At 48.1% G+C, this 14,765-nt stretch overlaps 1 protein-coding gene across 1 annotated transcript in view; it reads left to right on the forward strand.

Moving 5' to 3' along the window:
• CNGA1 (cyclic nucleotide gated channel subunit alpha 1) overlaps nt 1–14,765 on the forward strand; it is a 79,896-nt gene that overhangs the window by 54,391 nt on the left and 10,740 nt on the right. The window contains exon 8 of the mRNA XM_063956953.1: nt 4,927–5,033. Coding sequence (XP_063813023.1) covers nt 4,927–5,033 — 107 coding nt within the window. The remainder of the gene's footprint in view (nt 1–4,926; nt 5,034–14,765) is intronic.

Raw genomic sequence — 14,765 nt, forward strand, 5'->3', positions numbered from 1 at the left:
GGACTCTCCTGTGGATTTGTGGCATCGGACAACGCCAGCAATATTGTGTGTGCATTAAATATGGGCAAATTCCAGCACGTCCCATGTTTTGCACATACCTTGAATTTGGTGGTGCAGAATTTTTTAAAAAACGACAGGGGCGTGCAAGAGATGCTGTCGGTGGCCAGAAGAATTGCGGGACACTTTCGGCGTACAGGCACCACGTACAGAAGACTGGAGCACCACCAAAAACTACTGAACCTGCCCTGCCATCATCTGAAGCAAGAAGTGGTAACGAGGTGGAATTCAACCCTCTATATGCTTCAGAGGTTGGAGGAGCAGCAAAAGGCCATTCAAGCCTATACAATTGAGCACGATATAGGAGGTGGAATGCACCTGTCTCAAGTGCAGTGGAGAATGATTTCAACGTTGTGCAAGGTTCTGATGCCCTTTGAACTTGCCACACGTGAAGTCAGTTCAGACACTGCCAGCCTGAGTCAGGTCATTCCCCTCATCAGGCTTTTGCAGAAGAAGCTGGAGACATTGAAGGAGGAGCTAACACGGAGCGATTCCGCTAGGCATGTGGGACTTGTGGATGGAGCCCTTAATTCGCTTAACAAGGATTCACGGGTGGTCAATCTGTTGAAATCAGAGCACTACATTTTGGCCACCGTGCTCGATCCTAGATTTAAAACCTACCTTGGATCTCTCTTTCCGGCAGACACAAGTCTGCTGGGGTTGAAAGACCTGCTGGTGAGAAAATTGTCAAGTCAAGCGGAACGCGACCTGTCAACATCTCCTCCTTCACATTCTCCCGCAACTGGGGGTGCGAGGAAAAGGCTCAGAATTCCGAGCCCACCCGCTGGCGGTGATGCAGGGCAGTCTGGAGCGACTGCTGATGCTGACATCTGGTCCGGACTGAAGGACCTGACAACGATTACGGACATGTCGTCTACTGTCACTGCATATGATTCTCTCAACATTGAAAGAATGGTGGAGGATTATATGAGTGACCGCATCCAAGTAGGCACGTCACACAGTCCGTACTTATACTGGCAGGAAAAAGAGGCAATTTGGAGGCCCTTGCACAAACTGGCTTTATTCTACCTAAGTTGCCCTCCCACAAGTGTGTACTCCGAAAGAGTGTTTAGTGCCGCCGCTCACCTTGTCAGCAATCGGCGTACGAGGTTACATCCAGAAAATGTGGAGAAGATGATGTTCATTAAAATGAATTATTATCAATTCCTCCGCGGAGACATTGACCAGCAGCAATTGCCTCCACAAAGTACACAGGGAGCTGAGATGGTGGATTCCAGTGGGGACGAATTGATAATCTGTGAGGAGGGGGATGTACACGGTGATATATCGGAGGATGATGATGAGGTGGACATCTTGCCTCTGTAGAGCCAGTTTGTGCAAGGAGAGATTAATTGCTTCTTTTTTGGGGGGGGTCCAAACCAACCCGTCATATCAGTCACAGTCGTGTGGCAGACCCTGTCACTGAAATGATGGGTTGGTTAAAGTGTGCATGTCCTGTTTTGTTTATACAACATAAGGGTGGGTGGGAGGGCCCAAGGACAATTCCATCTTGCACCTCTTTTTTCTTTTATTTTTCTTTGCGTCATGTGCTGTTTGGGGAGGGTTTTTTGGAAGGGACATCCTGCGTGACACTGCAGTGCCACTCCTAAATGGGCCCGGTGTTTGTGTCGGCCACTAGGGTCGCTTATCTTACTCACACAGTCAGCTACCTCATTGCGCCTCTTTTTTTCTTTGCGTCATGTGCTGTTTGGGGAGGGTTTTTTGGAAGGGACATCCTGCGTGACACTGCAGTGCCACTCCTAAATGGGCCCGGTGTTTGTGTCGGCCACTACGGTCGCTAATCTTACTCACACAGCTACCTCATTGCGCCTCTTTTTTTCTTTGCGTCATGTGCTGTTTGGGGAGGGTTTTTTGGAAGGGACATCCTGCGTGACACTGCAGTGCCACTCCTAAATGGGCCCGGTGTTTGTGTCGGCCACTAGGGTCGCTTATCTTACTCACACAGTCAGCTACCTCATTGCGCCTCTTTTTTTCTTTGCGTCATGTGCTGTTTGGGGAGGGTTTTTTGGAAGGGACATCCTGCGTGACACTGCAGTGCCACTCCTAAATGGGCCCGGTGTTTGTGTCGGCCACTACGGTCGCTAATCTTACTCACACAGCTACCTCATTGCGCCTCTTTTTTTCTTTGCGTCATGTGCTGTTTGGGGAGGGTTTTTTGGAAGGGACATCCTGCGTGACACTGCAGTGCCACTCCTAAATGGGCCCGGTGTTTGTGTCGGCCACTAGGGTCGCTTATCTTACTCACACAGTCAGCTACCTCATTGCGCCTCTTTTTTTCTTTGCGTCATGTGCTGTTTGGGGAGTGTTTTTTGGAAGGGCCATCCTGCGTGACACTGCAGTGCCACTCCTAGATGGGCCCGGTGTTTGTGTCGGCCACTAGGGTCGCTAATCTTACTCACACAGCTACCTCATTGCGCCTCTTTTTTTCTTTGCGTCATGTGCTGTTTGGGGAGGGTTTTTTGGAAGGGACATCCTGCGTGACACTGCAGTGCCACTCCTAAATGGGCCCGGTGTTTGTGTCGGCCACTAGGGTCGCTAATCTTACTCACACAGCTACCTCATTGCGCCTCTTTTTTTCTTTGCGTCATGTGCTGTTTGGGGAGGGTTTTTTGGAAGGGACATCCTGCGTGACACTGCAGTGCCACTCCTAGATGGGCCAGGTGTTTGTGTCGGCCACTAGGGTCGCTTAGCTTAGTCATCCAGCGACCTCGGTGCAAATTTTAGGACTAAAAATAATATTGTGAGGTGTGAGGTATTCAGAATAGACTGAAAATGAGTGGAAATTATGGTTTTTGAGGTTAATAATAATATGGGGTCAAAATGACCCCCAAATTCTATGATTTAAGCTGTTTTTTAGGGTTTTTTGAAAAAAACACCCGAATCCAAAACATACCCGAATCCGACAAAAAAAATTCGGTGAGGTTTTGCCAAAACGCGGTCGAACCCAAAACACGGCCGCGGAACCGAACCCAAAACCAAAACACAAAACCCGAAAAATTTCAGGCGCTCATCTCTACAATAGACATAAGCTTTTCTATGTGTCTTCACTTCTACTCGGGAGAGAGCGCCATACTTTAAGTGATTACACTGAATTAGCTCAGGAGGCTGTATACTAATTTATGGGTAACTTCCATCATTCAGGTCCTTTGCTGCGCAAGCACTAACTAAGTTGGGAGATGGAAAGAGGTGGCCACAATGGGAGATAGCATAACTTACTATGCTGAGCGCTACTCTCTAGCCAGTCATACCTTGTGCGTAAAGCAAGACCTGTCTTTCTGTGATCTTGCCTGTGCAGTGGGGGCATAGAGAAATGCTTTATTTTTGTCTTTAAGTTGTATTTATATCCAAAGTCAGACAGGGCTGTATTCACAAATTTGTTGGCCCTTGGCAACACAATGCATCCAGTCTGCACTGTAGGCTCCAGCATTGTGTCTACTACGTGCATGTGTAGGTCTCCGGAAACATGCTGCCAACTGTGGTCCGGAGACAAATTTTGTACTGCTCATGCGCTGCGGCCATTTTGGGTGTGATTTTTACTGCGGCTGCTGTGGCTCCAGCACCCGTTGCGGGACTCCAGCAAAGGAAAGTATTAAAACAACATGGGTGCAGTGTGTGTGGTGTGGGCCCCCCTGGGCCAAAGGTCCCGTATGCACCATATATATTGCACCCGTAATAAAAATGCCAATGGCACTGGGGACCCTACACACCCATTCACAGGAACCAATAAAAAAAAACATACAAAATGCCCTGCACCGTATCTCCACAATCTTCCATACAATGAATGGCTGTCAGCGATCCAGCCATTCACTAATCAGCATGCTGACAGCCATTCACTGTCTGCAGGCTGGGAGACAGGTAGAGAATGCTGCCACACCGCTCTGATTGTGTGACCACCACCCGCACCTACTCATATGCACCCAGGATTGTGTGGCCCTGAGCAGCTGCCCAGTGTGCCCATACCTGTAAAATGGCCCAGAGGTCAGGCAAGCACAAATAATAATGAGCATAACATAATCACAAAATATGGATAGTAAAATGACTACAGAGATGATAACATTTGTGAGATATACAGTATGTAGATATATATAAGAGAGTCAGAATAACTGGAGACCCTCCGTATTATTGTAATACAGTGCGGATGGTGAAATGTGCTGCACATATGGTGGTGTAATGGTTGTATATTCTCCTTGTACTCTGGTTTCCTCCCACAATTCAAAAATATACATTTAGGTTAATTGGCTCCCAACAAGATAAACCCTAGCTTTAATGTGCGTGCGTGTACTAATGGTAGGGAAAACAGATTGAAAGCTCTACTTGGGCAGGGACTGATGTGAATGCCCAAATATTCTCTTTAAAGCTCTGCGGAATATATGTGCACTATACTGTATATACAGTATAACTGGTAGTAATAATAATAATAATAAGGAAATAGGAGACATGTAGAGACAGGGAAAGAGACTGAGGAGGAGGCAAACAAGGGTTGGTGGTGGAGGTATTGGAGCCCAGGGCAAGAAGGTAAAGCCGTGAAATCATAAAGGGGCCGGCCCAGAACACTGAAGTCGTTCTTTAGAAGAGAAAGGCTGGAAAACATTATGGAATGCCATCCATCTACATATACATACTAAAGTCATTTTATTCAGGAGTAATAATGTTCAGCCATCAGTTTATTAGTTGTAAATTAATATTAGTTTGCCCCACCTGCAGTGCAACATGGTTTTGCCCATCAGTGTGCTTTTTTGGTTTGCTAACAAACCTGAATAACCCCCTATGTTAAATTATAGTTTGTATCAGCAAGGATGAGAAACCCCATAGCACTGACCAGACTCTGTCCATGTTCTCTTTCCGTAGAGCCTGCTTTGATGAACTCCAACAAGACTATTTGGAAGCATGGTATGTGCTGGACTACCTCTCCGATGCCATCTATATTGCAGACATGTTTGTAAGAACAAGGACAGGTAATCATATGTATCCATACAGTACATCCGTATAGCTTTTCTGAGAACCTGTCGGCACATATGTTTGCCCTGTTGTGAATGGAAGATAAATGCATATAACAAGAGTAATCATTGGTCTATGAAGAATACAGCGCCCATTAATGTGTCCTTTGTGAATATCTGGGAATCTGAGGCTTTGACTGTTGGATTTAAAGCAGCAAACAAAATAAATGCTAAACCAGGTTAGTTTAGCATTTATTTCTGTTGCCGCTTTAAATCAATTTTTCAGAATCACTAATCATCAGCCGCTTGGAAATATGACATTCAGTAAATCTGGGTTGGGTATGCGAGACCGGCGGTCAAATCCCAGCTGTCAGCAATCCGACGCCAGGATCCCGACCGACAAAACTCCGATAGCCCTTGCAGGCTCGTGGCTCTCTGAACTTGCCACAGGTTCTATTCCCACTCCATGGGTGTAGTGGACCACGAGTGGTAATAGCCCTCGGCCCCCTGTCGGCATTCTGGCAGTTGGGATCCCAGCTTCGGCATGCTGACCGCCGGGATCCCGACTGCCGGTCTCGTAACTACATCCCATAATCTGCCTCTGGGCCTCATTTAGAGATATAAGCAAATCCTGCCAAAGGGTGCAAACTTGTATCTGTAGAAAACATGCGATGCAAGGGGTCCAGATAAGGAGATTTATGGTAGACTTACCATGGTTAAATCTCTTTCTGCGAGGTGCACTGGGTTCCACAGGGAATACATCGGGGTGTAGAGATGGATCTTGATCCAGAGGCACCAACAGGCTAAAGCTTTAGACTTTCCCTGGATGCATTGCGGGGCCTCCTCTATATAACCCTGCCTCCAGGCACTGTGAGCTCAGTTTTAGTTAACCAGTCCAATGCAGAAGCAGGTAAAAGAGAAGGCAGATGTTAGTCACACAGAACCACGTTCTCACGATAGGAGAAGGGACCAGTGGGTAATGCCATACAAACCCAAAGAAGCTAAGTGCGTCAGGGTGGGCGCTTGTGGAACCCAGTGTACCTCGCAGAAAGAGATTTAACCATGGTAAGTCTACCATAAATCTCCTTTTCTGCAGTGTGGTACACTGTGTTCCACAGGGAATACATCGGGGATGTCCTAAAGCAGTTCTTCAAGGGAGGGGATGCACCTTAGCAGGTATGAGAACCCGGCGTCCAAAGGAAGCATCCTGGGAGGTGGAAGAATCAAAGGCATAGAACCTAATGAACGTGTTCACTGAGGACCACGTAGCCGCCTTGCACAACTGTTCTGCGGACATGCCATGGCAGGCCGCCTAAGAAGGTCCAACAGACTGAGTAGAATGGGCCTTAATAGCAGCAGGAGCCAGGAGCCCAGCCTGCGCATAAGCTTGTGCAATCACCATTCAAATCCATCTGGCCAAAGTTTGCTTATTTGCAGGACAGCCATGTTTGTGTAAACCAAAAAGTACAAAAAGGGCATCTGACCTCCTAATAGAGGCAGTCCTCTCCACATAAACACGGAGAGCCCTTACCACATCCAAGTCCGCTTCCCAGTTGAGGATCCCTGAAACGAACACTGCTGATATTGCTGGCAGATGGCGTTCCGCCCAACAAAGAATTTTTGACACTTCCATCATTGCCATGCGGCTTGGAGTGCTGTCTTGATGATATATGTAAGCCACCATGGTGGCATTGTCTGATTGTACTTGAACAGGCCTGTTCCGTATCAGAGGCAGGGCAAGAGTCAAAGCACTGAACACTGCCCGCAATTCCAGAATGTTTATCAGGAGGAGAGATTCCTCCCTGATCCACCGACCCTGGGGAGAGTGTTGCTCCAGTACCGCGCCCCAACCCCTTAGACTGGCGTCCATAGTCAGGAGGATCCAGTTGAGAATCCAGAAGGGATTGCCCCTGCTTAACTGCTGGTCCTGTGTAGCCACCAGGTCAGTGACAGACGAACCTCCGGAGTCAACGAGATCATTTGAGACCTGATCCGATGAGGCAGGCCATCCCACCTGGAAAGGATTAACCTCTGTAGAGGGCGGGAATAAAATTGAGCGTACTCTAATATGTCGAACGCCGACACCATGACGCCTAGTACTTGCATCGCCGAGTGTATCGTCACTCGTGGGCGAGAGAGGAGGCATCTTATCCTGTCCTGAAGTTTCAGGACTCTCTCCAGAGACAGAAACAGTCTTTGACTGTGTGTCTCCAGTAGTGCCCCCATGTGCACCATGCTCTGAGCAGGGACCAGCGAGGACTTCTTCCAGTTGACGAGCCACCCGTGGGCTTGTAGGAAGTTTACCATCAGTTGCAGATGACTGAGGAGGACATCTTGGGAGTTTACCAGGATCAGCAGGTCGTCCAGATAACCTTGGTGAAGATCCGAAGGGCCGTGGCCAGTCCAAACGGCAGAGCCTGGAACTGATAATGAAGATTGCCAATAGCAAACTGCAGATATTGCTGATGCGATATGGCAATAGGTATATGCAGATAGGCATCTTGTATATCCAGGGATATTATATAATCTCCGGGGTCTATGGCCAGTACAATCGAGCACAGCGTTTCCATACGGAACTTGGACACTCTCACAAATTTGTTCAGTGATTTGAGGTTGAGTATAGGCCAGAAAGACCCATTGGATTTTGGGACAAGAAACAGGGTCGAGTAGTAACCTCCGCCTCTCTGGAGCAGGGCTACCGGCACTACCACTCCTGTATCCAGGAGGGAACGCACAACCAGGTGTAGAGCTTGCGCCTTCAACAGGTCCAAAGGGATAACCATCGGAACTGGCGAGGGGGACGTCTCTTGAAAGAGACTGCGTACCCATGAGAGATGACTTCTCACACCCATGCGTCTGAAGTGGTCTCTAACCAGACGTGGCTGAATTGCAGAAGTCGGCCTCCCACCCTTGGATCCGCCAGGGGGAGGCTCGCCCCGTCATGCAGCAGGCTTGTCTTGTTTGGAACAATTGCAAAAAAGAAAGTGGTGTCAATACATACAACCAAGCGCGTCAATAGGGAAATGTCATCCTGGACTCACTAGCACGTGTGGTCCTATCCCTGAGGATCTCAGATGTGATGTAATACCAAATGGGGGAAGGAATAAAGTGCAGAGTGAAGCTCAGTTATAACCGGTATAGGTCAGAATAAAGTGCATAAAGTACAGCACAATTAAAAACAAATTTCTCTATCGTCCTAGTGGATGCTGGGGTTCCTGAAAGGACCATGGGGAATAGCGGCTCCGCAGGAGACAGGGCACAAAAAGTAAAGCTTTAGGATCAGGTGGTGTGCACTGGCTCCTCCCCCTATGACCCTCCTCCAAGCCTCAGTTAGATTTTTGTGCCCGGCCGAGAAGGGTGCAATCTAGGTGGCTCTCCTAAAGAGCTGCTTAGAAAAGTTTAGCTTAGGTTTTTTATTTTACAGTGAGTCTTGCTGGCAACAGGATCACTGCAACGAGGGACTTAGGGGAGAAGAAGTGAACTCACCTGCGTGCAGGATGGATTGGCTTCTTTGGCTACTGGACATTAGCTCCAGAGGGACGATCACAGGTACAACCTGGATGGTCACCGGAGCCTCGCCGCCGGCCCCCTTGCAGATGCTGAAACAAGAAGAAGGTCCAGAATCGGCGGCATGAAGACTCCTCAGTCTTCTTAAGGTAGCGCACAGCACTGCAGCTGTGCGCCATTTCCTCTCAGCACACTTCACACGGCAGTCACTGAGGGTGCAGGGCGCTGGGAGGGGGGCGCCCTGGGAGGCAATGAAAACCTATTTTTGGCTAAAAATACCTCACATATAGCCTCCGGGGGCTATATGGAGATATTTAACCCCTGCCAGAATCCGTTAAGAGCGGGAGACGAGGCCGCCGAAAAAGGGGCGGGGCCTATCTCCTCAGCACACAGCGCCATTTTCCCTCACAGAAAGGCTGGAGGGAAGGCTCCCAGGCTCTCCCCTGCACTGCACTACAGAAACAGGGTTAAAACAGAGAGGGGGGGCACTAATTTGGCGTTAGAAATATATAAAAAAGATGCTATAAGGGAAAACACTTATATAAGGTTGTCCCTATATAATTATAGCGTTTTTGGTGTGTGCTGGCAAACTCTCCCTCTGTCTCTCCAAAGGGCTAGTAGGTCCTGTCCTCTATCAGAGCATTCCCTGTGTGTGTGCTGTGTGTCGGTACGTGTGTGTCGACATGTATGAGGACGATGTTGGTGAGGAGGCGGAGCAATTGCCTGTAATGGTGATGTCACTCTCTAGGGAGTCGACACCGGAATGGATGGCTTATTTAGGGAATTACGTGATAATGTCAACACGCGCCAAGGTCGGTTGACGACATGAGACGGCCGACAAACAATTAGTACCGGTCCAGACGTCTCAAAAACACCGTCAGGGGTTTTAAAACGCCCGTTTACTTTAGTCGGTCGACACAGACAGGGACACTGAATCCAGTGTCGACGGTGAATAAACAAACGTATTCCTTATTAGGGCCACACGTTAAGGGCAATGAAGGAGGTGTTACATATTTCTGATACTACAAGTACCACAAAAGAGGGTATTATGTGGGATGTGAAAAAACTACCGTAGTTTTTCCTGAATCAGATAAATTAAATGAAGTGTGTGATGATGCGTGGGTTCCCCCCGATAGAAAATATGGGCGGTATACCCTTTCCCGCCAGAAGTTAGGGCGCATTGGGAAACACCCCTTACGGTGGATAAGGCGCTCACACGCTTATCAGAACAAGTGGCGGTACCGTCTATAGATAGGGCCGTCCTCAAGGAGCCAGCTGACAGGAGGCTGGAAAATATCATAAAAAGTATATACACACATACTGGTGTTATACTGCGACCAGCGATCGCCTCAGCCTGGATGTGCAGAGCTGGGGTGGCTTGGTCGGATTCCCTGACTAAAAATATTGATACCCTTGACAGGGACAGTATTTTATTGACTATAGAGCATTTAAGGATGCATTTCTATATATGCGAGATGCACAGAGGGATATTTGCACTCTGGCATCAAGAGTAAGTGCGATGTCCATATCTGCCAGAAGATGTTTATGGACACGACAGTGGTCAGGTGATGCAGATTCCAAACGGCACAAAGGTGTATTGCCGTATAAAGGAAGAGGAGTTATTTGGGGTCGGTCCATCGGACCTGGTGGCCACGGCAACTGCTGGAAAATCCACCGTTTTTACCCTAAGTCACATCTCTGCAGAAAAAGACACCGTCTTTTCAGCTTCAGTCCTTTCGTCCCTATAAGAGTCATATCTGCCCAGGGATAGAGGAAAGGGAAGAAGACTGCAGCAGGCAGCCCATTCCCAGGAACAGAAGCGTTCCACCGCTTCTGACAAGCTCTCAGCATGACGCTGAGACCGTACAGGACCCCTGGATCCTACAAGTAGTATCCCAGGGGTACAGATTGGAATGTCGAGACGTTTCCCCTGCGCAGGCTCCTGAAGTCTGCTTTACCAAGGTCTCCCTCCGACAAGGAGGCAGTATGGGAAACAATTCACGAGCTGTATTCCCAGCAGGTGATAATTAAATTACCCCTCCTACAACAAGAAAAGGGGTATTATTCCACACTATATTGTGGTACTGAAGCCAGAAGGCTAGGTGAGACCTATTCTAAATCTAAAAAAATTTGAACACTTACAAAGGTTCAAATCAAGATGGAGTCACTCAGAGCAGTGATAACGAACCGGGAAGAAGGGGACTATATGGTGTCCCGAGACATCAGGGATGCTTACCTCCATGTCCCAAATTTGCCCTTATCACTAAGGGTACCTCAGGTTCGTGGTACAGAACTGTCACTATCAGTTTCAGACGCTGCCGTTTGGATTGTCCACGGCACCCCGGGGCTTTACCAAGGTAATGGCCGAAATTATGGTTCTTCTTCGAAGAAAAGGCGTCTTAATTATCCCTTACTTGGACGATCTCCTGATAAGGGCAAAGTCCAGGGAACAGTTGGAGGTCGGAGTAGCACTATCTCGGATACTGTTACAACAGCAGGGGTGGATTCTAAATATTCCAAAATCGCAGCTGATCCCGACAACAAGTCTCCTGTGCTTAGGGATGATTCTGGACACAGTCCAGAAAAAGGTGTTTCTCCCGGAAGAGAAAGCCAGGGAGTTATCCGAGCTAGTCAGGAACCTCCTAAAATCAGTGCATCATTGCACAAGGGCCATGGTAAAAAAATGGTGACTTCCTTCGAAGCAATTCCAGTCGGCAGATTTCATGCAAGAACTTTTCAGTGGGATCTGCTGGACAAATGGTCCGGATCGCATCTTCAGATGCATCAGCGGATAACCCTATATCCAAGGACAAGGGTGTCTCTCCTGTGGTGGTTACAGAGTGCTCATCTTCTAGAGGGCCGCAGATTCGGCATTCAGTTTTGGATGTTGGTGACCACGGAGGCCAGCCCGAGAGGCTGGGGAGCAGTCACACAAGGAAAAAATTTCCAGGGAGTGTGATCAAGTCTGGAGATTTTTCTCCACATAAATATACTGGAGCTAAGGGCAATTTACAATGCTCTAAGCTTAGCAAGACCTCTGCTTCAAGGTCAGCCGGTATTGATCCAGTGGGATAAAACATCACGGCAGTCGCCCACGTAAATAGACAGGGCGGCACAAGAAGCAGGAGGGCAGTGGCAAAAACTGCAAGGACTTTTCGCTGGGCGGAAAATCATGTGATAGCACTGTCAGCAGTGTTTCATTCCGGGAATGGAAACTGGGAAGCAGACTTCCTCAGTAGGCACGACCTCCACCCGGCAGAGTGGGAACTTCATGGGGAAGTTTTCCACATGATTGTAAACCGTTGGGAATTACCAAAGGTGGACATGATGGCGTCCCGTCTGAACAAAAAACGGGACAGGTATTGCGCCAGGTTAAGAGACCCTCAGGCAATAGCTGTGGACGTTCTGGTAACACCGTGGGTGTACCAGTCGGTGTATGTGTTCCATCCTCTGCTTTTCATACCTAAGGTACTGAGAATTATAAGACGTAGAGGAGTAAGAACTATACTCATGGCTCCGGATTGGCCAAGAAGGACTTGGTACCCGGAACTTCAAGAGATGCTCACAGAGGACTTATGGCCTCTGCCGCTAAGAAGGGACTTGTTTCAGCAAGTACCATGTCTGTTCCAAGACTTACCGCGGCTGCGTTTGACGGCATGGCGGTGGAACGCCGGATCCTAAGGGAAAAGGCATTCAGGAAGAGGTCATTCCTACCCTGGTCAAAGCCAGAAAGGAGGTGACCGCACAACATTATCACCACATGTGGCGAAAATATGTTGCGTGGTGTGAGGCCAGGAAGGCCCCACGAAGAAATTTCAACTCGGTCGATTCCTGCATTTCCTGCAAACAGGAGTGTCTATGGGCCTCAAATTGGGGTCCATTAAGGTTCAAATTTCGGCCCTGTCGATTTTTCTTCCAGAAAGAATTGGCTTCAGTTCCTGAAGTCCAGAAGTTTGTCAAGGGAGTATTGCATATACAACCCCCTTTTGTGCCTCCAGTGGCACTGTGGGATCTCAACGTAGTTCTGGGATTCCTCAAAACACATTGTTTTAAAACCAGTCAAATCTGTGGATTTGAAGCATCTCACATGAAAAGTGAACATGCTCTTGGACCTGGCCTGGACCAGGCGAGTGTCAAATTGGTGGTTTTTTTCTCAAAAAAGCCCATATCTGTTTGTCCATTCGGACAGGGCAGAGCTGCGGACTCGTCCCCAGTTCTCTCCCTAAGGTGGTGTCAGTGTTTCACCTGAACCAGCTTATTGTGGTGTCTTGCGCCTACTAGGGACTTGGAGGACTCCAAGTTGCTAGATGTGGTCAGGGCCCTGAAAATATAGGTTCCAGGACGGCTGGAGTCAGGAAAACTGACTTGCTGTTATCCTGTATGCACCCAACAAACTGGGTGCTCTTGCTTCTAAGCAGACTTTTGCTAGTTGGATGTGTAATACAATTCAGCTTGCACATTCTGTGGCAGGCCTGCCACAGCCAAAATATGTAAATGCCCATTCCACAAGGAAGGTGGGCTCATCTTGGGCGGCTGCCCGAGGGGTCTCGGCTTTACAACTTTGCCGAGCGGCTATTTAGTCAGGGGCAAACACGTTTGTAAAATCCTACAAATTTGATACCCTGGCTAAGGAGGACCTGGAGTTCTCTCATTCGGTGCTGCAGAGTCATCCGCACTCTCCCGCCCGTTTGGGAGCTTTGGTATAATCCCCATGGTCCTTTCAGGAACCCCAGCATCCACTAGGACGATAGAGAAAATAAGAATTTACTTACCGATAATTCTATTTCTCGGAGTCCGTAGTGGATGCTGGGCGCCCATCCCAAGTGCGGATTATCTGCATTACTTGTACATAGTTACAAAAATCGGGTTATTATTTGTTGTGAGCCATCTTTTCAGAGGCTCCGCTGTTATCATACTGTTAACTGGGTTCAGATCACAGGTTGTACAGTGTGATTGGTGTGGCTGGTATGAGTCTTACCCGGGATTCATAAATCCTTCCTTATTGTGTACGCTCGTCCGGGCACAGTATCCTAACTGAGGCTTGGAGGAGGGTCATAGGGGGAGGAGCCAGTGCACACCACCTGATCCTAAAGCTTTACTTTTTGTGCCCTGTCTCCTGCGGAGCCGCTATTCCCCATGGTCCTTTCAGGAACCCCAGCATCCACTACGGACTCCGAGAAATAGAATTATCGGTAAGTAAATTCTTATTTTAATACAAATAAATGCACATATAGCAGCAGAAAAGATGTTATCCACACAGGGAGTCCAATAAAGTGCAATTACCAGAAGCAGGTGAAAAAAGAGCATATAAGTCTGTGAGTCCACAGCAACCGCAGCACCTCCAGCACCGTGTCCACTGGTCCTCCACACTGGATCTCCTGGGTCAGTCAAAGTTTGGATTCAGCCAACGCGTTTCTAACCTTTACATCGGGTCTTTTTCAAGGCATCCAGCAGTATAGTGTCCATTTCCTTTAGTTCCTCTATTTAAATGCAATCCCTACCAATCGCGGAGCGGCGGGCGCAGGTGGCTCCTATACATCCATTTACTACATGTCCCATGAGCCCTTTCTGCGCCTCACCGTCACCTTCCGCTTCCGCCCATCCTGTCTGTAGTTGTGGAGCCCGGCCAGCCGCGTCCGTCTCCATGGAAACCCGCTTTTTCCATTGTCAGCAGAGGGTGAATCCATGTTAGTTGCCAGACGTGGAGATTCTCATAAGTCCAAAAGAGGGTATATAATTTATAATAAACATGCCGGAAAGAATATATGAAAAAACAAAAAGACAACAGAAACTCAGTGGATTACATCATATGACAGTATCACAATTAAAATCCCAAGAATGTCTAAATCCTGAAAGTGTAACATGCAGGAAATAAAGTGCAGAAATGTGCATACACATAGAAGGAGTAATATGTCACAAAAACCATTTCACCTCGAAATCGAGGTTAAGCCCACCTGGCTGCAGCATGCCTAGTTCATAGATGAACCTTATTTCCACTTTTGCCAATTGTGTTGGGAGATCCCTTTGTCTCCAATTGTCTTTAACCCACTGTACACCTAAAAATCTCCTAATGTCAGCAGGGTTTTTATTATGTACGGTGCGGAAATGGTCTGACAGGGCATGCGTCGCCAGGCCATTTCCATAATTTCTAAGGTGTTCGCTTATCCGCACCTTCAGGGGTCTGGAGGTTCTACCAATATAAAAAAGTCCACATGTGCATTCAACTGCATACACCACATTTTT

This window comes from Pseudophryne corroboree, chromosome 1, assembly GCF_028390025.1.
Source record: "Pseudophryne corroboree isolate aPseCor3 chromosome 1, aPseCor3.hap2, whole genome shotgun sequence".
In the NCBI taxonomy this organism is placed as follows: Eukaryota; Metazoa; Chordata; class Amphibia; order Anura; family Myobatrachidae; genus Pseudophryne; species Pseudophryne corroboree.